At 45.4% G+C, this 26,327-nt stretch overlaps 1 protein-coding gene across 2 annotated transcripts in view; it reads right to left on the reverse strand.

The window, feature by feature from the left end:
* OTUD7A (OTU deubiquitinase 7A) overlaps positions 1-26,327 on the reverse strand; it is a gene marked incomplete at both ends in the record, with an annotated part of 181,761 nt that overhangs the window by 19,475 nt on the left and 135,959 nt on the right. For both annotated transcript variants that reach the window (XM_080808681.1, XM_080808680.1), the window contains 2 exons: positions 6,777-6,926; positions 9,474-9,601. In XM_080808681.1, coding sequence (XP_080664807.1) covers positions 6,777-6,926; positions 9,474-9,601 — 278 coding nt within the window. The remainder of the gene's footprint in view (positions 1-6,776; positions 6,927-9,473; positions 9,602-26,327) is intronic.

Below are 26,327 nucleotides of genomic sequence, written 5' to 3' on the forward strand. Positions count from 1 at the left end.
GTTGGTCAAAAAGGTGATGCTGATGAACTGAGTCGCAGATGTCCAGACTGGATAAACCAAACCCAGAAGTTCTGCTGTTTGAATGGACTCTTGGGCTCTGTATACACCAGACACCCTCCCCTTCTCTTCTGCACTTAGCGATGTCCTCTCGTCCTCAGCCTTCCAGAGCACACATCAATTCCTTCTCAGCTTTGGACACCTGGGCCTCCTCTGTCGGGCTAAGGGGGCTTCTTGCCAGGGCCAGGGCTAGTTAGTGCACATCCCTGCTTAGAGTGGGCTCTGCTGGGCTTGCCACATGGTTTGCTCTGCAAAATACCACCTCCACAGGGCGGCACCTTCATCTCTCCCCTCTGAATCGCTGAATCCCCGAGGTCTCTTGGGCTCAGTATCCTCGCTGTGTGACTGTGCACACGCTGCGGGGTAGGAGCTGCCCCATCTTTGCACCTCCCACGTAGTGTTTGCACAGTCAACGCTCACCCAGATGTGCTGAGCAACAGCTGACTCAGAATTGCCCTGGGGCCATCCAATCCTTCAGCTATGGGTCATAACACTCGAGTCGGGAAGCTACCAGGACAAAGCAAAGGAAGTTCCAGCTTGCATGTGGGGGGCGGGCCACCGCCGGGCCTTTCTGCTGACACTGTCCATGCTCTGTGTACCTCACTCTGGCTGGAATCTGCTTGGCTGCCACGTGTGATGTAAGAAAGAACCTCTGTGTCCCCCCCAGGATTAGGTTCAGGCTGTGGGAAGGGACAGGCAAGATGGTGAGGGGACAGTAGAGGAAACTGGGGGGAACTCTCAGGCTTTATCTCTCCTTTTCGCCTTCTCCTGGGAACCAAGACCACTGAGACTGACAGAAGCACACCCTGGTCTCTCACCAGCGAGGAGGCCTTTTCCTTCTCAACTTCTATGAAAGTTCTAAGTAGGCATTTTCTTTTTCCGTTTCTTGACCTTTAAAAAGACATTTCAAACAGAGTTTGAAGAAGTCCCAGGTAGGAGTCAGGACACCTAGTTCAAGCCCCATCTGTGCTCCTGGTTGGCCAGGGGACCTGTGCCAGCCCCTCCCGTGTGGGGTGCTGCTGGGGCGTTGGGTCGGCTGACTTTCTTCCCAGCTCTGACATGCTTTCTTCCCGGATGTGATGGTTTTGTGGGTTAGGGGCAGGTCAGAGGTGTGCAAGGCACCCTCCGCTCCACTCTTCATTTCCCAGTAGCTCTGGTTCTGGGTTGGAAGCTAAAGTAAGATGTCATCGGATCTGACTAGTCCTCACTGGAAGCAGAAGACAGTCACCTCCCCCCAGGCACCCAGCTGGCCTGCTGCAGTGTGTGTGCATGTCGGGACCGGGGTGGGATGGGGGGCTGAGAGCTGGGTCTCACTTTCCAGGTAGGTGGAGGAAAAGATCTTCCATAAACATCTGGGACAAGGTCTCACGTGGGAAAGAGACCCCAAGAGATCTGAGAGTCAGCACAACTGTCAGTTGCTCCCAATAAACTCTGAAAATATGCTTCAACTTTTTTCAAACCATGTTTTATGGCACTTGCTGATTTGTGTTTAGACTCATCCATTCACTTGAGCTTGAAGACTTTGGTATTCTCATTCTGTATTAGTTTGCTTGTGCTGCTATAACAAAGCAACACAGACTGCATAGCTTGAAGAACAGAAATATATCTTCTCATGGTTCTGGAGGCTGTAAGTCCAAGATCAAGGTGCCAGCAGGGATGGTTCCTTCTGAGGCTTCTCGCCTTGGTTTGTGGATAGCTGTCTCCTCCCTATGTCCTCCTGTGGCCTTCCCTCTGCGTGTGTCTGTGTCCTAATCTCTTATAGGGATACCAGTCAGGTGGATTAGGGTTCACCCCCATGACCTCACTTTACCCCTCAAAAGGCCCAGTCTCCAAATTCAGTAACATCCTGAGGAATAGGGGTTAAGATTTCAACAGATGAAGTCAGCCCTCAACAATGCTGTTGCCTCTCCCTTCATGATACGTGGGGATACCTCAACTCAGAGCAAAATCCAGTCACCAGTTCATGAGGGAATGCGGGATTCTGGCTGATCCTTTCCTGCTATTTACCAGTTTCTGAAGTTATGTGAGCCTTTCCCTGAGTATCATTATGAATTTGTGGACTGAAGAATTTTTGTCATATTTCTTCTCTTTCCAGCTATGATCCTCACTGTCCCTCTTGTCCTGTGGGGGGCGTGCCCAGTCAGCCCAGGAATCCTTCTAACACCACCCTGGTGGTTCCTGAGGGTGTCTCGTTTTCTTCCAGGACAAGATGCTCTGGGATCTTGGTGTATACGTCCTACCCTCGATCTGGCCATGCTCTCAGACACAGGTGTTTGGGGGCAAACAGGACCGGCTTGATGCTGGGGATAGTGGCAGTGGCTTGTCCTGCATGGAAGGTGAGGAGGCAACAGGGTGGGACAGAGGGGCTTAGTCATGTTGGACATCCCTGAAGTGACTCCCTTGTCCCGTGGGGCCTGCCAGATTCCAGATGGTTGGAAGAGAATAAACACCCTTCCTGTCTAAGCCACGCTGAGCTGGTTACCTGCTGCTGAAGGAGCTCTAACAGGCTCCAGGGAGCCCTGTGAATGGAGAAAGAGGCATGGCAGGACAGGGCCAAGGAGGAGAAAGATAGCTTTCCCACTAAATCTCCTCTCCCTCAGTTGCCCATCCTTGCTGTCAAGGATGCTAGCTGGGGTGGTGACTTCAGCATATGCAAAACCTTCCTGTTTCTACAAAGGTGCTGTCTGGGGGCAGAGTCCAACACAGCCTGAAGGCACAGAACCACAGAGGCTTACTTTAAGGATGGAGGGAGAAGCCCTCATGCCTGGCCAAGTTCTCAGTTCAGAAGGGTTTGGAAGGCCATGGGTCCAGAGCTGTGCTCCTGTCTGAGAGGATCCTGGCATAGGCCCAGGGTTTGAGGAGAGAAAGCCTCTGAACACGAAACTGCCAGGTGGTATTCAGATGTGGGAGGCACAAGACCATCTAGTCAGCTGCCTGGCCCCAGGGTCTCTTCCAGCAGTATCCCCAATGCCTCCCCCTCCTGTGGGGGCACTGGCCACAGCCAGGACTGCATGCAGCCTGTGGGTGTCCCTGAACCACGAGACTCACGGGTGTTGAGTGTTTCTGCAGGACAGCCTGCTTATCTCTCTGTGTTTAAAGAGAATGGGTTTTCTTATAAGGAGTGGGGCTGATAGCCTCACTCACCATGGCTTTTTAAGGGATGAGCCCAAGAGTCAACAGTGATTTATTTCTAGACAAGAGGCCAGTTGGAAAGAATTCTTTCTATACTTTTGCCTTTCCCCAGATAGAAGGTACTCATCTCTGCCGAAAGAAAGAGCACAATCCAGATGGAAATGCTAAAACATCATGTTGCCCCCTGATTCAGAGCTGGCTCACTGAACCCCTACCAACCACCTCGCCCCCTCCTTCGTTTGCTGTACTCCCTTGTCAGACTGCTCTACAGCCCGGAAACTGTAGGTGTGGAACTCAGCTTTGGTTATCAAGAGGCCAACACAAGTCCTTTGGGAAGGTTTTCCCCCTAAATGAAAAGATAAACTTTCAGGAAGGGAAGGTATTTGGATGCAATGCCTGGAGTGGCAGCACCCATTTTGTGACCATGAGGATTAAACCACAGGAAAATAATGGTGGATCAGGGAGAGACCAGGAACTTGAATCCCTGAGAATACTTCGAGCTGCTGTGTTATCCCTGGACCACCCACTTCAGGAAGGACTCCCTGTTAGAGAGGCAGCAGTGGTCCCTTTTCCCTATGAGTCCCTTGCAGCCCAGTGTTATTCGGGATACATCTCCTTTTGGGGGGTCTTATAGCATAACTTTCTGTGTTTTATTCCATTTTCCTTGGCATTATAAAGGCTGGGAAGAGAGGCTGAGTCTGTCCCTTATATGGGCTCCTGATCTCTCAGCTTTCTCTCCAGTATTCCAACCACCAGGTAACAGTAATAACTGAAATGCTAGGATCAGATATTTGCAAAAAGGCCCCTGCAGTCTCCGCTGTAGGTCAGGAAAGAAGAAGAGCACTCCTGAGGAGCCCCAGGGGTTGGCTTTCTCTGGCGATGGTTCCCTTGACAGGTCCTCTCTATTCTTCCCACCTTCAACAAGTCTTGTTGAGGGGGACACTGGATACTAACGGCGGACAGGAAGGGATCCAACACCTCTAGGTTTATCTTTGAAGCAACACTGAAGGATCGGGAGATAGGACTGCTTTAGGATAGGGATGCTGTTTCCTAGTGATTATCTGCAAGGCCCCTGAGGACTTCCGTGCATGGAGGGACTGTCCTGCAATGGTCACTTCATAGTTAAGTGGTGATGTGCTTCAGTGGGGGTGAGGGGATCCAGGGCAGGGCAGGGAAGGTGAAAGGGCTCAGCATCTGGGGAGGTGGCCCACAGACAGGAAGCAGGCTGGGAGGTCACACAGCACCCCTCGCACCACACAGCAAGGAAGTAGCAGCGCCCAGGCCTTTCCATGCCCACACTCTGACCACATATGCTTTCTCTCTGCAGCAGCACTCATTCAGCAACCCAGCACTTGCTCAGGCCTATTCTGTCCCCTGCCAGCCTCTGGACATCGCACACAGCCTCCACAACTTCTTCTAACCCACCTGTCTCTGGGTCTCTCTGTCTGTTCTTCCAAATTGGAATAATTGCTCCCTTCCTGAATACAGCTGCTGCCTGCTTGGTGTATATTCCGCCTTGAACTGTGGCTTGGTGGGGTTGCCTGTCTCCCGTACAAGGTACTGAGAACCCTAACGCAGGGATGCCCTCATCTTTGGGGCCCCAAACCTGAATGTCACAGATGCTTGACATGCATTTACTGAACTAACCTTTGGCCCCCTAAACAAATAATGCAGGACCATGGAACTTCAGGCTTATATGTGGTGCAGGGAGCAGGGTCATGCCTGCCAGCACCCCCTAGCTTGGCAAGGGTGGCACAGGGAACAGTTGCTAGCAATATCCAAAGCCTAAAAGTTTGCAGAGCACTTATGTTCTCTCCAAATGTATGAGGGTCTGACGCACTGCACAGAAGTTACCCAGCCTGTGGGAGCCACTTATACGTGCTTTGGTTTTGCTTGTGCAGAAGGTGGCACTGTAGTATTTGCCTGCAGTGGCTCATGGGGCCTGGATGGGTCAATGGGCAGCCCTGGCCACAAAAGTGGAGGCAGGGACACCCACTGCTCTGAGGAGTAACCCAGTGGGCAGAGCTACAGGAACCCATGGCACAGACACATGGAACCAAGGACAAGGACCAAAACTCAATTTTGGGAAAAATAAGTTGTCAGAGGTGAGACCACTCTCACTTCTGCAACACTCCCCTGAAAGAAGTCAAGTGATAGCCCTTCCACCTTCATCCTTTCATTGAGGGGCACCAGCATATTCACCTTGAAACACAAAAAAGTAGTATCTGGAAGGCCTAGAAGAAAGCTCAGTGCCTTCTGTGAGGAGAGGGCTGGACATCTGAGTCCTCTGCGCAACAACTGAAGATGCCAGCCCTGGGACTTTCATTTTCCCTGACTGCAGATAATCTCTGGGGAGACTGCACAGAGGGGCCTAGATCCTGGCTGGGACCCCAGGGCCTGAGAAAGGGCCCCCTATTGCCCAAGGACTGTGGTAAGCTTTGAGAAGAGCTAAAACCCCACAAAGACCAGAAGGCAGACAGAAAAGGCAGAAATGTCTCTCAGGCTTTCATGGCTAAATATTGTTTGCTGTGACCCAAGTGAGATGTCTGTAAATGATGTGGAAAAATGATGTTATTTTCCCACCACAGCTGCAGCAACCCTGCTCTCCTTTTCCTTCTGGGACTCATATCACTGTGCGACTAGCCACCATGCATTTCCTGAGACCACATCCAAAGTCAGGGTCCTGAAACTGTCAGTCCTGCCTGTCTTTTAGTCTCTTGGGGGATTCTCTGTCCAAACCAGAAACAGGAGTGACAAGAGGATGAGTTTCCCCCTCTTCACTCCGCTAGTCAATAGTTAACATGAGAAAACAACAACCATTCCAATCAGAATCCCACCATTTCCACAGCAAAAATGCATATTGCACTGATGGAAGAGAGATTCCGCATGAATGACTGGTGGCCTGGAACTGTGCAGTGCACAGTCTGTGCGACTGGCCTGGTGAGCCTGTCCGCTGCACTGAAATGACTACCTCAGGGAAACAGCTGTACTAATTTGAAAGAGAACATCAATGTTTTGATTCAAAAGCTTACTCTAGAGCAGAGGTTGGCAAAGTTTTTCCAAAAAGTGCTAGTTGGTAAATATTTTAGGCTCCTCAGGCCACATAGTCTCTGTGGCTACTACTCAACTTTGCCCTTGTAGTGCAAAAACAATAGCCACAGATAATATATCAAGGAATGAGTGTGGCTGTGTTCCAATAAAACTGTATTTATGAAAACAGGCAGTGGGCCATAGTTTGCTGACCCCTGCTCTAGGGACTTAAAAAAAAATTACATCTGAGATGAATTATATCCATATAAATATACGTACATGTGAAAGGGGAAAATAGCAAGGGCTATTTAAGTGTGGTGGGAATTAATAATTTGCTTTGTATTTTTAATTAAAAGTTGTTTTTAACACTGTTATTTCCAATAACATACCCATTCCAATACATACATACCCATTTATATACCATATGCACATGAAACCCGTCACTACTGAGTGTGCATGGGGGTGCTCCCCATGGAGGGCCCCACATTCTGCCTCCCCATGCCCTCCTATGCCCACCCTTGCCCTGCACATTGTCTCTCAGGTGGCAGCAGACATACCTTGTTCTCTTTGCTGATCTCTCTGCTCCATGGACACAAGGGCAGAGAAATGCGCTTGATCGTAGGCAAGAACCAGAGGTGAGCAGTGACATCTGTTGGGAGGCACCTCCAAGGGCAGGTAAATCCCTCCAAATGGGATTGGAGCAAATGCTGTGGACAGAAATGGTGAGGGCATGTGGAGCCTGAAGGTAACGTGGGTGGTATCCCCCTGCATGATGTGGTGGGGCACAGAGAAGGGAGAGTGGTCTCAGACCATGGCCTTAGGTGTCAGCCACCCCACCCACATGGTGGCAGGCTGGTGTTGCCCACGTGGCAATGGGTGAGAAAGCTCAGGCTCACAGGAACCTGGGGATGAGACCTGCAGTCCCATGCATGCCCAGAGAACCCCTCACTCCCTTCTGCCTCCATGGCAGAGTCCTCCTGGCTCTGTCAGACTGCACCCTGGGGACAAGTGGGACAGGGCTGAGGGCTTTTAGCTGTGATCTTCCCAGGGATAGCGTGCTGTCCTGAGAATTGCACACGTGACCAAGAACTCACAACGGTCAGCAATGACATACACTGATGACTGCCTGGGAATCCATTTTTTTCTGGATGAGTATCTTCCTCTCCATGTATTCATGAAAACATTTGTATTCAGGACAAAATCTATGCTTGCTTGTTGTATATTTTGAGAAGTTCTTCTGCTGAGCCCAAATGAACCAACCAGAAAACTCCAGAACCAAAGTGTGAGTCAGATGGGAAATGAGAGATAGGGATTGGCTCCTTTAGCAATAGGAACATAATCATGTTCATTTCCTTACTCAGCAAAGAGAAGGAAGAGAGACTTAAACCCTCACTAAAATAGAATAACTCCCAGAAATATCTGCCCCAATATAGCACATGCTTTTTAATCATAAAGAACTTTGCCTCTTGGCCTTGGAATCAATGACTCACTCACTGTATTTCTGTGAGCTGAATACAACAACAGTAAGTTCCGTGATGCTTTTGAGGAACTCTTTAGTGTTCCTCAGGATAAAGCCCTGCTTTATCCACACCGTCTTTTTTTTTTTTTAACCATTTGAAAAAGTTTTATTTTTTGTTCTTTTACTTTAAAATCTTTTATGGAAAGCAATAAGCATATGTTGAAGACATATGTATTCTTCAGTATTAGATCATTTGGGTACTAATACTAACCATGCAATTTTCTTTTTTTTTTCCTGTGTAATTTTCTTTTTTTATTTTCTTCTTAAAATTTTTTGATGTACTATATGTTGCCCAATTGAACATAATAAGAAATTTTAAAAAAATTTAAAAAAACCCAAAACATTGGTTTTTGGTTGTGGTTCTGTCCATGGGCTGAGAGGTGGGGTAGGTCTCCTTTCAAGAGAGCTATACTCTTGAGCACAGGTGGGATGGAAAGAAGCACGGAGCAAGTCTTGTGGGATCTGAAGGGTACAGGTTCATGTGCTCAGGGGCCCCAGTAAGGGTCCTGGCTCTGTACCCAGAGAGGCTGAAGACCTCAGCCGCCCCTGTCACTGGGTTGCACAGGGAAGGATGTGGTGTTGGGCAAGACCAATGTAGTCCCAGTTCTCTCCCCCCATGACAGCAGTGGCCCCATTGGACTTCCTTTGGCAGTTGTGATTTAGCATGAAGAGCCTCATCCTGATTTGCAGGACTGTCTGGAAGTCCCAGACTTTTCCCCAGAGGGAAAAGTCACTGTCTGGCATTTGCCTATCAAGGAGACCCTTTTGAGAAGTGATGAGAGGGAAACGTGGTGCTGAAAGGACTGGCTTGTGCTGCTAATGAAGTGAAGGGAAGGTGAAAACAGTCTGGGAGGGGTTGGAAATGGGGGGTTTTGTTGAGAGGCTGGGGCAGTCGCACTGGGGGTGAACTTCCTGGACCACCCTCCCTGGCCCCTCTTCTTTCCCTCCTCTTCAGAGAGCGTGGCTGCCCCATGGACTTCTCAAGTGGCCTTGGCATTCGGTCTGGTAGAAAGGCTGGAGGGAGGACCCACCCCAGGCGTTTCCCTGCACTGAGGTGACCTGGTTCCTCCAAGGCCTTAGTCGAGGGTTGGGGCACATTGTGTAGTGCTCTGGGCTTCAGTGTCTACCCTGGGAGGGTGCGGAGAGGACCAACGGAGAGAACACAGGCAAAGGGGCGGTGAGAACCAGTGCTTGGCTCTTGGGGGGAAGGAGATAAGCAGCCCTTCCTCTTCTTTCCTTCTTCCCCAGTCCAAATTCTGCCCTGTGACTTCATGCTTTCTGGTTTTTTGTTTTGTTTTGTTTTTGTTTTTTTTTCTTTTTGACATATGTAGCCTGCCGAGGGGCAGGAGTGACTAGAGTCGCTGAGTGGCTGGGAGGAGGTCTGGCATCCCTGGTGGGGTGTGGGCTCTCTGCCTCATCCTGAGCACACGGGTGGGGGCTGGATTTAGTTCCAGTGTTCACTCAGCCAGATTCCTCATGGCCACCTGCCATGGACACAAAGTCTAGCTGGATGGGTGGGTGACGGAGATAACCCCTCCTGCCACTGGGGAAGAAAAAGAAACACATCAAGTTGAGGAGAAATGAGGAATACTAGAATCTTCCTCCCTGCAGAATGAGGCTCTGTGGCCTTCTGGGAACCTGAACTGATGTGTTAGGCTGTCTCTTCCTTAGCTGGGCTGTTATGTCTTCTGGGTCATGCGTCATATATGGCTGTTTTATTAATGTATTAACTTACCTTCTCCGCCTGAGTCCCTCAACATCGTATCTGCTACGACAACTATTGGTCTTCTTAATATATGGGCGAGGACAAACACGTGGAACTCCTCTAGACTCTCGTACACAGGGTCCTCAGAGTTGTCCACACTAGGAGACAAAGCAAAGCGAGCCTGAGTTAGGGTGGGAGATGTTGAAGACAACACCCTCCATCCAGATTTGACTTCCGTGGACCTTGCCTGTTGAGGCCCTCGGAGGCCCCTCCCTGGCACACCACCCACTGATAGCCAAAACACAAGCCCCAGCTCCTCACCCCTACCTGCCATGGTCTCAGGGGATAATGGGAGAGAAGCTGCTGGTGACAGTTGCTGGCCACCTTTAAGACAAGGTCCCCTTGGTGACAGAGGCAGCCCACCCAGAGCACAAGGCAATATGGGGCTAGTTATCTGAAGGCACTTAACAAGGATGCAGTGGGGGCAGAAGGGTTGAGGCTTCCTTTTTGGGGTCATTCCTATATCCAGCAGCTTGAGCTGAAGCCTTACCCATAGGGGCACAGGTGTATCTGTGCATGTCATGTGGGCTGGTGGGGTCCATCGTTACAAAGATCTGGAGCCTTTCTCGGAAACACTCCCCCAAGAACAGAAGAGGGCAGTGAGAAGGTTACCTGGATTTCAATCCTCAGAGCAGGAGGGTAGTGACTCTGACCCAGGCTACTTGGGCCCTCCCCACCTCACACCCCTGACTCATGTTTGAGACTCAGGGAAAGAACTGGCTCTAAGAAATGCATTCACTCAAAACTCAGATATTCGGACAGAAGGCTGTAGCCTTGATGTCCTTCACAACCCGGCCACCCTGAGGGAAGAGCCCACTGAGACAAGAGAGTCAGAGCTCACAGCTTGATGTGGCCTCCGGCAGGACCCACACAAGACCCTCAGGTGGTACCTGGACTTGTTCTTGAGCCCTTGGAGGAGGCCCAGGATTAACTGAAGGAGGTCTGTCAGTGCTGGAGTGGGTGGGGCCAGAGCTAGCAAGGGGGGCTCTGCTGGAGAACCCAGGGCTGGGCAGCCTGGGGAAACAGCTGTACGTTCATAGCCCACAGCCTGAATTACTTCTAGAACAAAAACTGTGACTCTGAAGGAACGCATCAAGGACCTGGGAAGTTTTGTTGTTGTTATTGTACCTATTTTTTCTAAAGATCGATTGCTTGATTTATGCTGACTCAGAATGCCTTACTTTTTTTTTTTGAAAGTTTTTTTTTTTTTTTAAGATTTTATTTATTTGACAGAGAGAGAGAGAGAAGAGACCATAAGTAGGCAGAGAGTCAGGCAGAGAGAGAGGGGGAAGCAGGCTCCCTGCTAAGCAGAAAGCCTGATGCAGGACTTGATCCCAGGACCCTAGGATCATGACCTGAGCTGAAAGCAGAGGATTAACCCACTGAGGCACCCAGGTGCCCCAGAATGCCTTATTTTTACACTTAAAAATACTTGACAGCGATGACAAAAAGTTGGTGCATATAGTATTAAATTACTTTTCTGTTTGTTTGGAATCATTTGAAAGTAACTTGCCTATCTGAAATCCAGCAAATTGGAAAAGTTTAGGTGCATATCTTATGAATAGAACATTCTACAGAACTACAACACAGTCATCAAAATCAAGGGTACATCCAATCACTACTACACTGATCGATCTAATCACCATGACAGATGGGAAGTCACAGTCTGCCAACTGCCCCATAAATGCCTTTTAAGCCAAGACTCCAACATGCTGCTTTTAGCTGTGGTGTCTCATTAGACTCCTTTGGTCTAGAACATTTTTCATGGGTTCCTTGACTTTTGTGACCTTGACACTTTTGAAGACTATGGGCCTGGTATTCTGTAGCATGTCCTTAGTTTAGGCTCCTCTATTTCCTGTGATTAGATTGTATTGGATTATGCTGTGCCCTTCTCACAGCATCCTATCACATGGCCTGGACCTTTGGACTGTCCCAATACTGGTGATGTTGACTTGGGCCACTCCCCTCAGATCATCTGTTAGGCTTCCCCCTACAGAGCTACTCATTTCCCCTCTGTCATTAATAAGCATTTTGTAGAGAGGAATTTCAAATCTATGCACATATTCTACTCCTCACCAAATCTTTATACATGTATTGATATCCCCATTCCTGGCTTCTATTTCATTCAATGAGTTATAATCTATTAGTGGTGATTTTGATACTCAAATATGCCCTAGTTGGGTCAGTGTGGCTCATTCAAGCTGTGTCCTTGTAACATAGCCCCACCATTTTTTCAGAGGACTTCCTAGCCTTTTGACACAAGAATATGGTCCAGGTTCATCTTTTTAAAATTTTTTTAAATTTAAATTCAATTTAATTAACATATAGCATATTATCAGTTTCAGGTGTAGAATTTATGATCATTACATCCTGTGCCCTCGTTAATGCCCAGCACCCAATTACCCCATCCCCCTACCCACCACCCCTCCAGCAATCCTTAGTTTGTTCCCTAGAGTTAAGAGTCTCTTATGGTTTGTCTTTTTTTTTTAAATTTTATTTATCTTTTTGACAGAGAGTTCACAAGTAGGCAGAGACGCAGGCAGAGAGACAGCGGTGGGGGGGCGGGGAGCAGGCTCCCTGCTAAGCAGAGAGCTGGATGTGGGGCTCGATCCCAGGACCCTGAAATCATGACCTGAGCTGAAGGCAGAGGCTTAACCCATTGAGCCACCCAGGCGTCCCTGGTTTGTCTTATTTTATTTTATATCTTATTATTTTTCCTTATCTTCCCCTATGTTCATCTGTTTTGTTTCTTAAATTCCATATAGGAGTGAAATCATATGATAGTTGTCTTTCTGTGACTGACTTCTTTTTCTTTAAAATTTTTTATTTATTTGACAGAGATCACAAGTACGCAGGGAGGCAGGCAGTGGTAGTGGAAACAGGCTCCCTGCTGAGTAGAGAGCCCAATGTGGGGCTCGATCCTAGGGCCCTGAGATCATGATCTGAGCTGAAGGCAGAGGCTTAACCCACTGAGCCACTCAGGCGTCCCTCTCTGACTGACTTCTTTCACTCAGCATAATACCCTCTAATTTCTTCCATGTTATTGTCAATGGCAAGATTTCATTCTTTGTGATGGCTGAGTAATATTCCATTGTATATAGGTACCACATTTTCTTTATCCAGGTTCATTTTGTACCTTCTCTGCCTCAGCCTTGGATTCAGCCATTTCTCTAAGGTTTTTTCTTGTTTGTTTGTTTTTAGTTTTGGTTTTGGGTTTTTGTTTTTGTTTTTGTTTGTTTGTTTGTTTGCTTTTAAATAGTGGATAATGATGTTTAGAAGTCAAAATATAATCATCACTATTGGATTGTCATTGCTTCTAGATGCAGTGAATGGAGTGAAGGCATGTGTGTTTTGTGTGTATACTCACACATGTACACAGATACTTTCATCCATCAGCTTTCTATTAACTTAGAGTCCACCGATAACTCCCATTCCAATCTAATGCTCCAATGTTAATTCTACTCTAACTCCCATCTCCAACAGTGAGCAACTTGGTTTCTATTAGTCTTAAACTATTTCCTTACTTGATAAATCCCACCCCCGCACCCCCGCCCATGTAAGCAATTCTCCATTTCTGCTGTTACCCTGCCCCCAAGTTGTCCTCTTCATCCTACTGGCTCTGACACTCTGGCTTTGGTCTTCTGGGTCCTACCAATGTCCCCACCTGTCCATTGCAGATGCCCCCTTGCTTTGCCACACTATATGGCTTTAGGACTGAATTTTTCAGGAAGGGAAGAGAAGTGGAAGAGGAGTATTTTAAATACACATATACATGCCAATTCTAAACACAATGCTTGTGGGTGTGCTTTTAAAATTATCCTAGATGATTATTCTCTTACACCATACACAAAGATAAACTCAAAATGGATAAAAGACCTCAACATGAGGTAGGAATCTATCAAAATTCTAGAGGAGAACATAGGCAGTAACCCCTTTGACATCGGCCACAGCAACTTCTTTCAAGACATGTCTCCAAAGACAAAGGAAACAAAAGTGAAAATGAACATTTGGAACTTCGTCAAGATCAAAAGCTTCTGCTCCGCAAAAGAAACAGTCAACAAAGCAAAGAGGCAACCCATGGAATGGGAGAAGATATTCACAAATGACACTACAGACAAAGGGCTGATATCCAAGATCTATAAAGAATGCCTCAAACTCAACACACAAAACAGATAATCATGTCAAAAAATGGGCAGAAAACATGAACAGACACTTCTCCAAAAAAGACATACAAATGAAAAAATGTTCATCATCATTAGCCATCAGGGAGATTCAAATCAAAACCACATTGAGAGACCGCCTTACATGAGTTAGAATGGCCAAAATTAACAAGATAGTAAACAACAAGTGTTGGAGAGGATGTGAAGAAAGGGGAACCCTCTTACACTGTTGGTGGGAATGCAAGTTGGTGTAGCCACTTTGGAAAACAGTGTGGAGATTCCTTAAGAAATTAAAAATAGAGCTTCCCTATGACCCTGCAATTGCACTATTAGGTATTTACCAAGATACAGATATAGTGAAAAGAAGGGTCATCTGTACCCTAGTGTTCATAGCAGTAATGGCCACAGTCACCAAACTGTGGAAAGAGCCAAGATGCCCTTCAACAGACGAATGGATAAAGAAGATATGGTCCGTATATACAATGGAGTATTATGCCTCCACCGGAAAGGATGAATACCCAACTTTTGTATCAACAAGGATGGGACTGGAGGAGAGTATGCTGAATGAAATAAGTCAAGCAGAGAGAGTCAATTACCACATGGTTTCACTTACTTGTGGAGCATAAGGAATAACAAGGAGGACAAGGGGAGATGGAGAGGAGTAGTCAGTTGGGGGAAATTGGAGGGGGAGATAAACCATGAGAGACTGTGGACTCTGAGAAACAAAGTGAGGGTTTTGGAGGGGAGAGGTGGGGGGTTGGGTGAGCCTGGTGGTGGGTATTGTAGAGGGCACGTATTTCATGGAGCACTGGGTGTGGTGCATAAACAATGAATCTTGGAACACTGAAAAAAAATAAAATTAAATTAAAAAAATATCCTCAGTGATTATCCTGTCCAGCCACAGCTAAGAGGGAGGCTGCTGTGTATGTGAGGTTCAAGTGCTTCCAGAAACTCCTTGCTTGTCCCTGTCACACAGTAAGTGCTCACAAGCAAGTGGACAGTTGAACAAGGTAATAAGTAGCATGGACAGGAGGGAACACAGAATTATAACCTGCATACTCAGAGAGAAAAATATCTCAGTTAGAAACGTGGAGTGTTATTCCTTTCTTAATCCAGTTGATGGAGAGGTCAGCACTGGAAAGAGATGAGACAACAGAGAGTCACATACGAATGCTGAGAAGAAGAAATAGTAAGGGGAAGGGGAGCTCTCTCAGCCCTGGGTTCTCAGTTGCACCTTCACTCCATGATGGAACACTCTGGTGTCTAAATAGCTACACAGAAGGGGCTTCACTGCAGCAACAGTGCAAGGGCTGACCAAGTATGAGGCACTACTGTACTGTCACAGCATTCTGCTCATGCCAAATTTGAAGCAGGGCCATTATATTTCAAACTGAAAAAACAGCCAATATTTACTGAGCTAAAATGGTAAAAGGCACTGCTTACTATATGCTGGAATGGTAAAAGGCACTGCAGAGGCCCTCAAGTAAGTTCTGTCCCTCCATCTGTCCATCCATCCATCCATCCATCCACAAACACATCCAACCATGTTCCATCCACCTACTTGTACAGACACTTACACAACCATCCATCTATCCACCATCCATTCTTCCATCCATCCACCCACCCATCTGTCTGTCTATCCCTGGTTCTGTGTCAGGGATAGAGCACAGAGTTGGGAGAGGGTGATGGAGGACAGTCTGGAGCATAGTGACCTTTCTCCATACCAGTTGTGGGGTTGAACATGAGAGCCAAAGGTCAACTATGAACTTTCAGTGACCCAGAAGGTGGCAGAGAAGGTCCCAGCTGCACCCTAGGGCCAGTCTGAGAATCATAATGTCCTTCCCTCCTTGCTTCTAGCTGCCTGCTTACACGTTTTAGGGAGTGTGTTTGAACTGGGGGTGGGGGCTGGTTCTGCACTTACTCCTCAACATCACAGCCATGCTCCAGTGCTTGATCCTGCTCTGTTGAATTCAGGCTGAGAACACTGGCTCCGCATCTCCTCAGGCTGTTCTTATGGGCAAATGGGATCATTTCTGGGATGAGACTTTGAAACTGTGGCCTGCCCTTGTGAATTACTGTGATTGAGCCCACAGGCAGAAATCAGCTCTAGTGAAACCAATCCTGAAAATTCTCTTCCGCTTCTTACCCAGAGGCTTAACATCATCTTCCTGTGAGCTCACTGAGCAAATGTTAGACCTAGGATTGTAAACAGAATCTGGTCTTTGGGAAAAGACATGTAAAAATGTCTAAAATTGGTGTTTACTGCTAAGAAGACTAACATGCAAGTTTAACTACTTCATCCTCAAAGACACTGTGCATACCCCCAACAACTTCCTAATGTGTTCTGTGGCATAATGCACGTGCACTCATCACCTCCTCTGCAACATTACTCAGGGAGAAAGGAGTCTGGAGAATAAGGCCAGACCACCCACCTAGTGAATACCTCCTGGGGAGAATGGATGAAATGTGACCAGGGCAGAGGCCAGGCTGGGAGCTTCCTCCAGGTAAGCATGAAGCCACGATGGAGTAAGGTCCAAATGGTATCACAGGTCACAGAGAATGGTGGCAGGAGTCAAAAGTACAAGACAGATTTGGGAGTGCTCTGGCTTAAATGGCAGCCACAGCCCTTGGAGACCACTCACCAAGAGCCCAGTCATGCACAAGGAAGCCAATCTGGATGGCTGGTGGGGTTTCACCCAAGGGCAGTCACCAGCCCACACAGAGGGGCAAGTCTCCTAGAATCTTCCCTGTGTCCCCCTCCCCCCAGGTGTGGTGACCACACCTCTCATTCTGCTCAGGAAAATCCTGATTTAAGCATCTGGAGTGGTTGGTATTCACTCCTCCCCCAACCCCCCAAACAGTGTACCGGTTTGGATGTAAGTTGTATGATCACCCCATCTATGGTGACAGAGTTATTGGTTTTTGGTATACTCTTCCATGTAAAGATATAAGATCAAGATATTTAGATTCTATACACAAACACATACCCTTGTCCACCTCTAGGTGTAAGGGCATGACGCTATTCTGACTCCTGCTTTTCCCTTTTAATGGTGCATCTCAGAGATGTTTCCAGCACAGTATGCGGGGTCCTTCCCCCTCTCACAGCGCCACAGCCCTCCTCACGCATGTGTCACCAGCTGCATTTCTGAGTGGTGGGACTCAAGCCCCTCCCCCAGGCAGGGCTCAGAGCCATGACAACACCTTTGATGAAATGGCATGTAGACTTTGGGGGCCTGGTGATTAGAAGCCAGGGCCCTGAGCAGAGGGGAGGCCAGACCGTTCCTGTTGTGGGCCTTTGCACCTGGCCAGAGACTGTGTCTGGCTAGATGGCAGCCTTTAGGCACAGGGTAGGCAGCAGGGGCTCTGCTAAGAGCTATGGCTTGGGAAGCTAAGAATGAAGAATGGTGGGCACTCCTGGCATTCTGAAGGGGCCGAGTGGGTCTCAGGCTCTGACAGGAGCTTCGATACAGCAGCCAGGTGCCTTGGGGGTGAAGACTCATCTTATTGGCTGGAATCAATAAGCTGGGGTCAATTGTGTGACAAATATTTACTGAGTTATCTGTGATGGGTGTAGAACCGTCCTGTGTGTGTGTGTGTGTGTGTGTGTGTGTGTGTATGTGTGTGCACGCACGCACACATGTGTGGACACGTATGCAGGTCTAGGGGTGGAAACACTCAGTTAACAGATGGTCAAATAAGAAATTACCAGGTATTAATAAACTCAATGATAGAAAGGTGGTTTCTTTAGACAGGAAGGTCAGGGAGGCTCCTGATAGATGAAGAGTGGACTTTGGTCTTATTTTTAGCTAGAAAAGTCTTTAAAAAATTAGACCTGGATTCTACATCTTCAAAAATGAGAACTCTGTAGCTGAACAAATGCTTTTCCTGCTTGGTTTGCTGGTGGAGGCAGAGAACTCTAGGGAACACTCACAAGAAAGCTTCTTGTCTAAGGAGAAGCCATCCCCTGGCCTTGGAATGCCAGACAGGGGTGTGGGCACCTTGCAGCAGAGAACACTGCTTATTTTTCCTTAGAAGACTCAAGTTTCTATCTCTGAGACTGTGCATCATGAAATCATTTAGAATTCTAGGTATTTCTGAAAAAGGCCAATAAAGAAGAAATGTGGGAAACACGCTACAAAATTATGTAAACATAGCAATGAAATTGCAGAAACAACTTCAGAGGGAAAGCAGAATGAGAAACACACAAGAGAAGTGAGGAACCAGGACAAGAGATGCCCTGTGGGGGCTGCCTAGGGGTCCTCAAACTGACCCCTTTTCTGTGTCTCTTTTCTTCCCTGCTTTAAGAGCTTCTCAACCTCCACTTAACCTATCTCACCGAATGGAAAACAAGTAAGCTCTTCTTTTATAAAAGGTTAAAGAGAAAAAGTTATTTTCATCACAAATCTCAAGATGAGTTGTTAATTTCTGCTCTCCATACCTGCTTTGCATTTGTTAAGAGCATGGGTTTATGTTTTTGGTCAGTTCTAAGTTTGGATTCTGGCTCTCTTTTGTGGGTTGTGGGACTTTGGGAACTGACCTGATTTTCTGAATCTCAGTTTCTGGTTCTGTCATTGGCTATGTTAATGTCAGTTTCACAGCTCTGCTTGACACATCACATAATGTAACACATAAGTGTGTTCAGTGGACGACACAGCTCTAATTCCTGCCCGACAGTGCTGCACTTCCTTGATTCCTAGGAAATTCAGATTCTTTGGGAAGGCCACAGCTCCCTACTCTGGGTCCCAGGCTGCCAGTCAAAGGGGTGAACACTGGGCCCATGAGGGGGACAGCCTTTGAGCCCTGCCTTCCAATGGGTCAGGTCTAGGTGCTGGTGTCATAGGACCTGGGCAAGAACATCTCCCCTGGGTGTGTGTGGCAGCACAAATGGTCAGCTCTAGGTCTGCTGGTCCTGGGTCCGCTCTGTATCTACATATAGCACAGCAACTGGTACCCAGGCTTGAGCTGGGTTGGAAGAGAACAAAAAAGAGCTATTGGGTTTGGTTGGCCATCAGAAAATTACAGTCTGAAGGAAGAGACAATATAAAACATACATGAGCCCCGGATGAGGCAGGGGCCCAGGACAGGATGATGTGCACAGCAGTGCAACATTTCTCTGGGCAGAGTACAAACAAATGGTACTTGAAAGAGATAATGCAGAAGTGACCTTTCCCTCAATCCTCTGAGATGTGGGGTCACAGACCCAATCCATGTTACCAAAGAGTTTAAAATACAATAAAATAGACATATCCTTTGAAAAAGTAAACTTTGAGAGGGTTCTAAACACACTCCTCCTTTTCCTGTCCCACAAAAATACTCCCCACTTCCCACACAAAAATAGCTGAATCCCTTTCATGACCTTTCCATTATCGACATACAAGTAAATAGAACGAAAATAGCAGCACCTAGAAATCTATGTCTTCAGGGTTATGAATTACCAAATTTTGAATCAGAAAGGCATTCTGGAGGGGTGCCTGGGTGGCTCAGGCCATGATCTCAGGGTCCTGGGATCGAGCCGCACATTGGGCTCCCTGCTCAGCGGGGAGCCTGCTTCCCCCTCTCTCTCTGCCTGCCTCTCTGCCTACTTGTGATCGCTTTCTGTCAAATAAATAAATAAAATCTTAAAAAAAAAAAAAAAGAGATGACCAAAAAAAAAAAAAAAAGGCATTCTGGAGCCTCTGAGTTGTTGGCGAGATTCCAACAAAACACATCAAACTTTAGGGGAGAAGTTGGTGCATAAGTCACCTTGGGGAGTCAAAGGTGTTCCAGAACAAGAACATTGCCTTCTGGATAGAAACATCAGTTCAAGGGAGCAGCTCTTCCTAATGGTCTCCAAGTGAGGAAGACCAAGCACATCAAAGGGAATTCCTGCACGAACAGCCCCATCATTCATTCAGATTAGTTTTGATACAATAACAACATGTAAAACTCTTGGCACAGGCTATATAGCCCCCAAAATAAATGCTGGAGCACACCTGAATTTTTGCCACATCATATAACTTGTTACAATGGATCTGGCAGGATTAGGATTAAGAAAGTGTTCAGGGGCGCCTGGGTGGCTCAGTAGGTTAAGCCTCTGCCTTGGGCTCAGGTCGTGATCTCAGGGTCCTGGGATCGAGCCCCGCATCAGACTCTCTGCTCAGCAGGGAGCCTGATTCCCCCCCACCCCACCTGCTGCTCTGCCTACTTGTGATCTCTCTCTGTGTGCCAAATAAATAAATAAATTCTTTAAAAAAAGAGAGAGAAAATGTTCAACTGCTAACCTAGGTAGGAATGTCTTCTGATGTGTGTGTACAGAGGGGAATGCAGGTGAGAAGCAGTGAGGACACAGGTTTCCAAGGCCCCTTTCATCCTACCTTGCTACCCCACCTGCTCTCTTAATTGAGAACTCTTGTTTCATCTACCACCTCCAAACCTCTAGTCTACCACCCTGTGTCTGATTTTTGCTGCTGTGCGGATCAAGAAAGAACACTCCATACCTTCTCTCCTCCTGAATACAACCCACCCACCTGGACAGAACGCATGGAGGAGTTATTGGAAGGTTCTGGAAAGTAAATAGTAGCAGGTGGATTGAGGAAGAAAACTGAACTTCCTTTTTTTTATTTTTTATTTTAAAGCCTCTGGTGTTCCCAGATGTGAATGCAACATACCCTGAAACCCACAAGCAGGCACTGGTGAAGGGACAGAAGGTGGCCTCTAGTTTGGGATTGAGGAGTGGGAACTCCTCAAGCTCAAGTAAAGCATAGAAATCCCCATTTTTTCTTCTCCCCTCTCTTATGTTCTCTCAAAACTCTTCCGCAGGCCTTGGCAGAGGCCACAAGAGAAGCCACTGGGAGCCATAAATCTAAAAGAGAGGAACCTCCCTCACTGATCAGTGGAGCTGTGATGCCAAGAGGGTGGGCAGGGGTGAAATGTTTAGTATTTTCCCCTCTCTGTCATCTTAGCTATCTGGCCCATGATACAGGTGCAGTCATGGAATCATATGGCAGAGTGCTGTAGCTAAGTTTCTAGAATTCTGGCTGGTGGATAAAAAAATGGGGTTGTAGGGATCTGAAAAGTACCTGGGAGATCATGGAAAGGGAGAACTTGAGAAAACAACCCCATAAGGTTGTTTATGAATCCCAGACTCATGTTCCCCCAAATCCCGGGCTATACATGTATAGGTTTGGTCCTAATTGGTATGTCAAAGTCTCTGAGGACTGACTGAATAGATTGTATCCAGGTCACAGACTGAGTAATGTACGGAATAGGATAGCAAAGGCTTTTGAAAAATTAACTGACATTAGAACCACAGCACATCCTTGTAGAAAGCACATGGAATATTCACAAAGTTAGACTATAAGCTCACCTAGTAACAAACTTAGACAAATTTAAAATAATTTAAATCACACCAATTACGTTAATAGGTCACAATGCAATTAAAGTAGAATAAGTAAAGAAAGACAATAAAAATCTGTTACACAGTTACTTTTAAAGAATTCAGTGGTCAAAGAGATGTTCTTAAGGGAAATTAGAAAATATTTTAAACAGAATAAAAACATAAATCCAACATATCGAAATTTTTTGTATGTACCTAATCAGTGCTAAAAGGGCAATACATAGCCTTTAAATGCATATATTACAAAAAGAAAGTTCTCAAATCAATAATATAAGTGCCCACCTGAACAAAGTAGAGAAATTAGAGCAAAATAAACCTAAAGGAAGCAGAAGGAAGGAAACATGAAAGATAAGAGCAGAAATCAATGAAACTGAGAACTAAAAAACAATAACCAATTAAACCAAAATTGGTTCTTTTAAAAGATCAACAAAATGGATAAAATTTTAGCAAGGATGACAAAGTAAAAAGAGAAAGACAGTAACTGCTAAATTTGGAAAGAATGAGGGACTATCAGTAATGACCCCCACAGACATTAATAAGTTATAAAAGGAATATTATTAACAATGCTATACACATAAATTCAACAACTTAGATGAAATGAACAATTTCCCAAAAAGAAGCTACCCAAATTCACTTATTTCTACTTTCTGGAACTATTAAATAAATTGAATTTATCATTAATAGCCTTCTGAAAAGGAAATTTTGGGTTGCAGATTGATTCACTGGTGAATTCTACAAACATTTAAAGAAGAGATATCTCTAGTTCTGCAAAATCTCTTTTAGAAAATAGAAGAGGTAATGCTTCCCAGTGTGTTTTATGAGACTGGCATTCCTCCAAAGCTAGACAAAGACGGTAGTATATAAAAAGAAAATTATATTCCAATAATCTCTATGGTCACAGACGTAAAAATCCTCAATATAATATTGCCAAATTGAATGAGCAAAATAAAAAAACTCAGTACACTAAGAGTTCATCTCTGGAATGCAAGGCTGGCTCAATACTCAAACATCATTCAAGGTAACCCGCAATATTAATTAATTAACATTAAAGAAGACAAACCCTACATGATCATATTAATTGGTGTAGAACATTTATTTGATAAAATACAACATTAATTAATGATAGAAACTCTTAACAAAAGGAATAGAAGAAAACTTCCCCAATGTGATAAAAGATATCTACTAAAAACCTGCATTAACATCATATTAATGAAAGATTTCTGACTAATACTGGTAACCAGGAGAGGATGTCCTCTCTTACCATGCCAACTCAATAGTGTACTAGAAGTCCTAACTAGTGCAGTAAGTCAAGAAAAACAAAGGCATACAGGTTGGAAAGGAAGAAAGAAAACTACCCCTACTCATAGATGATTATGAATGTCTATGTAGAAAATCTGAAGGAATCTACCCCAAAACTTTCATAGATGTAATAAATGAGTGTAGTAATATCACAGGATACCAAGCCAACACAAAAATCAATCACATTTCTATAAGTAGCAATGTACAATTGCAAACCCAAATTAAAACACACACACACACACACACACACACACACACACACACACACTATCATTTACAGTAGCTACAAATGGATTACTCCAGTATAATTTTTTTAAAGATTTTATAAAATAAATATTTTATAAAATATAAACATAAATAAAGATTAAAATAAATATAAAATAAAGATTTTATAAAATAAAGAATTTATTTTTGAGAGAGAGAGTGAATGCACAGATGAGCAGGGTGAAGTGTAGAGAGAGAAGCAGGGGAGAAAGAGAATCTCAATGAAATCAAGATTTGGATGCTTAATTGACTGAGCCACACACGTGACCCTCAGATATAAATTTAACAAAACACATATAGGACCTGTATGTTGAAAACTATAAAATGCTGATGAAACCAATCAAAAAAAGATCTAAATAAGTGGAGAGACATACTGTATCACTCCAACACATGGAAAAAGTTGTGTTAGAAGATTCAACATTGTAAAGATTTTAATCTTCCCCAAATTCATATATAGATTTAATGTGACAGTAGTCACAATCCCAGCAGATTATTTTTCAGATACAGATAAGCTTATTCTACAAATTTATATGGGAAAGTGAAAACAAACAAAAACAACCCCAAACTAGAAATTCCAAAAAAGAAGAAAGTTGGAGGAATGATCAATTTTAAGACTTATTATAAAGTGACACTGATCAAGAGGGTGATATTGTCAAAAGATGGACACATTTTTCAATGGAAAATAATAGAGGATGCAGGAAAAAATACCTATGAAAATAATACTGATTAATTTTTGATAAAGGTTAAAGGATTTCAATGTTGAAAGAATAGTTTTTTCAAGAAATGATATTGGAAAACTGGACATCTATACACAAGTAAATGAACCACTCATCTGTTCACCATCATGACAATTTTGCTTTTTGGATAATGTCATATAAATGGAATCAAACAGGGTTCCTGGATGGCTCAGTCAGTTAAGCATCTGCTTTTGGTTCATATCCTGATCCCAGGGCCCTGGGATCGAGTGCTGGAGCAGGCTCCCTGAGCAGGGAGCCTGCTTCTTCCTCTCCCTCTGTCCCCTCCCTGACTTGTGCTCTCTCTAGCTATATCTCTCTCAAATAAATAAAATCTTTAAAAGATAAATGGAATCATACATACAGTATATAACTTTTGGAGATTTGATTTTTTTCATTCAGCAGAATGCCTGTGAATTTCATAAAAGTTGTTGCATGTATCAGTAGTTTTATTGGTGAGTAGTATCCCATAATATTAATGTACCCCAATTTGTTTATTAAAGGACATTTGAGTTGTTTCCAGTTTTAACAAGTATGGATACAACTGCAATGGACTATTTTTTACAGATCTTTATGTGAACATGTTTTCATTTTTCTGGGGCAGATTTTCTCAACCTTGGCAATACTGAAAGTCTGGACCAGAAAACTACTTCTTTTGAGTGGCTGTCCTGTGCATTTTGGAACCCTTAGCAGTATTCTTGGCTTCTACCCATGAGAGTCTACTAGTACCTAGCCTACCCTACAGTTGTGACAACCACAATTATCTCTAGACCTTGCCAAATGTCCCAGAGTGGGGATTACCCCTGGCTGAGAACAACTGCTCTAGGGTAAATACTTAGGAGTGAAATGACTGGATCACACAGCAAGTGTATGTTTAAATTTATAAGAATCTGTCAGGGGCACCTGGGTGGCTCAGTTGGTTAAGGGTTCCATATAATTGTTTCTCATTTCAAATTAGCCAATCTGAACTGAATGCCCAGGAAGCAGATGTTTTTCTGACTTTTTCTCTGATGATATCATTCAACTCAAGAATTTAGAATTTTATACCTAGCTAAACTACCTACCAAGGATGAGGTAAAATAAAGACAGATTCAGATATGCCAGGACTCCAAAGTTCTAACTGCAGGGCATTCTTTTTTAAGAAGATACTGAGACTTGTCACAATATCTCTGGGGAACCTCAGGGCTGTGATTCTGACATGCCTGGGACTGTATTCTAGCCCTACCCATTACAAACTGGAGGCAAGTCAGTTAATCTCTCTGAGCATTCATTTCCTAATCTATAAAGAAGCATAAGGCCTAATTTATAAAATGGGGATAATTTGTGTAAGACAGGTAGGTGCTCAGCAGACATCCCTTCTTTTCTCTCCTCCTCAGCTGTGCCCAGCACAAACCAACAAGCCATTTTTGTGTACCATTCCCACCGGAGTAGGCTCTGGGGGTCAGGCCACAGAGTATAAAATGTAATATCCTTGGAGTATAAACTGACACAAGGGATTTGCTCCACAACCAGAAAGACTCCTAAAAGCCCCAAAGTCCTCAAGACAAAAAGAAATGAATTGCTAAGAATGGACTATCAGACACTAGATGAGCCAGTGGGAAGTCAGGGAGAAGGAACACATTTCAGATATCTGGGGTGGGCCTTTACAACACCATAGAGGCAGCAGGCATGACAACTTACAGCTTAAGTGTGACAATGTCTTAATAAATGTTATTTTTACTGTTGTAAAACCTCTTTCCCAACACCTTCAAATCTGTGATTTATCACTCCATACCAATAATACCTGAGTATGTAGCATACTGCTTTGGTGGCTATAGGTCCTTCCACTCCTGTGTACTTGTCCCTTTGCAATGTGACTTTGCCCCTCTGCCCATCAGGGGTGGAGTCTACCTCTGTGCCCTGAGGTCAGCTTGACCGTGTGACTTGCTTTGGCCAATGGGACATTAGTAAAGTGATGCAATCGGAGGCTTGAGAAGGCCCAGCAAATCAGGGGCTGCCATCTCTTCCTGCCCTGAGACTGTATTGTAAGGAGTCTGGGCCTCTTCAAAGATAAAAATCCATGTGGACAGAGGCCCAAGGAGAGCTAGTTCTCAGCCTCAGAGCTATGATTCGAGACTATCTTGGACTGTCCAGCCCCACTGAGACCAGCTGCCAGATGACTGCAGCTCCACAAGTGGCAGCAGACAATCCCAGGGACCTCCAGAATATGAGCAAATCTGGTGGATGCTGCTCTAAGCCACTCGGTTTTGGGGTGGTCTGCTTTATAACCATCAAAAACTGATACTGCCTGGCAGGGAGGTTGTTATCAAGTGCATTTTACAGATGAGCAAAACTGAGGCTCAGAGAGCTTGTGAGATATGCCCAACATCACATGACCATCTTGGGACTACAACGCAGTGCATTTAAGTCCGGGTCTCTGGTCAGGGTGCACCAGGCAAGGCCCTTTTACTTTGCTCCCCTTTCGCTATTGCCATGAAACCTCAGATGAAGTACCCAGAGGCCCTCACTAACTACTTGCTGTCAGAGACTTTTATCACTTTTGGAACGAGGAATTAGGTTCTTCTGATTGCATACCCTCTTTTGCCAGAGTGGGCATAGCGTGGGGCTGCAGGGCAAGCAGATGATGAACAACCAGACTTAGGGTAGAGTTATTTCCTTGTTTCCTTCTCGCCTTCCTACTGGGGAGCATTCTGCTCCCCATGTGGGCCCAAGCACCCAGAGGATGCAACAATGGTGATGGTTAGACTGGGCTATAAAAGCTCCAGCAGCAGCCCTTCCGGAGGGATATATTTCATATTTGGTAACTCAGCAGGTCTCTGGAGCAGTAGCAGCAGCAGCAGAGGCACAGAATATCTGACTTCGCTTATTTTGGCCATGGAGACATGGCTACATTTTAAATTTTTTTTTTAAATTTATTTATTTGTTAGAGAGAGAGAGCAAGCAAGCACAGGCAGACAGAGTGGTAGACAGAGGCAGAGGGAGAAGCAGGCTC

Source organism: Martes martes (genome assembly GCF_963455335.1).
Source record: "Martes martes genome assembly, chromosome: 7".
In the NCBI taxonomy this organism is placed as follows: domain Eukaryota; kingdom Metazoa; phylum Chordata; class Mammalia; order Carnivora; family Mustelidae; genus Martes; species Martes martes.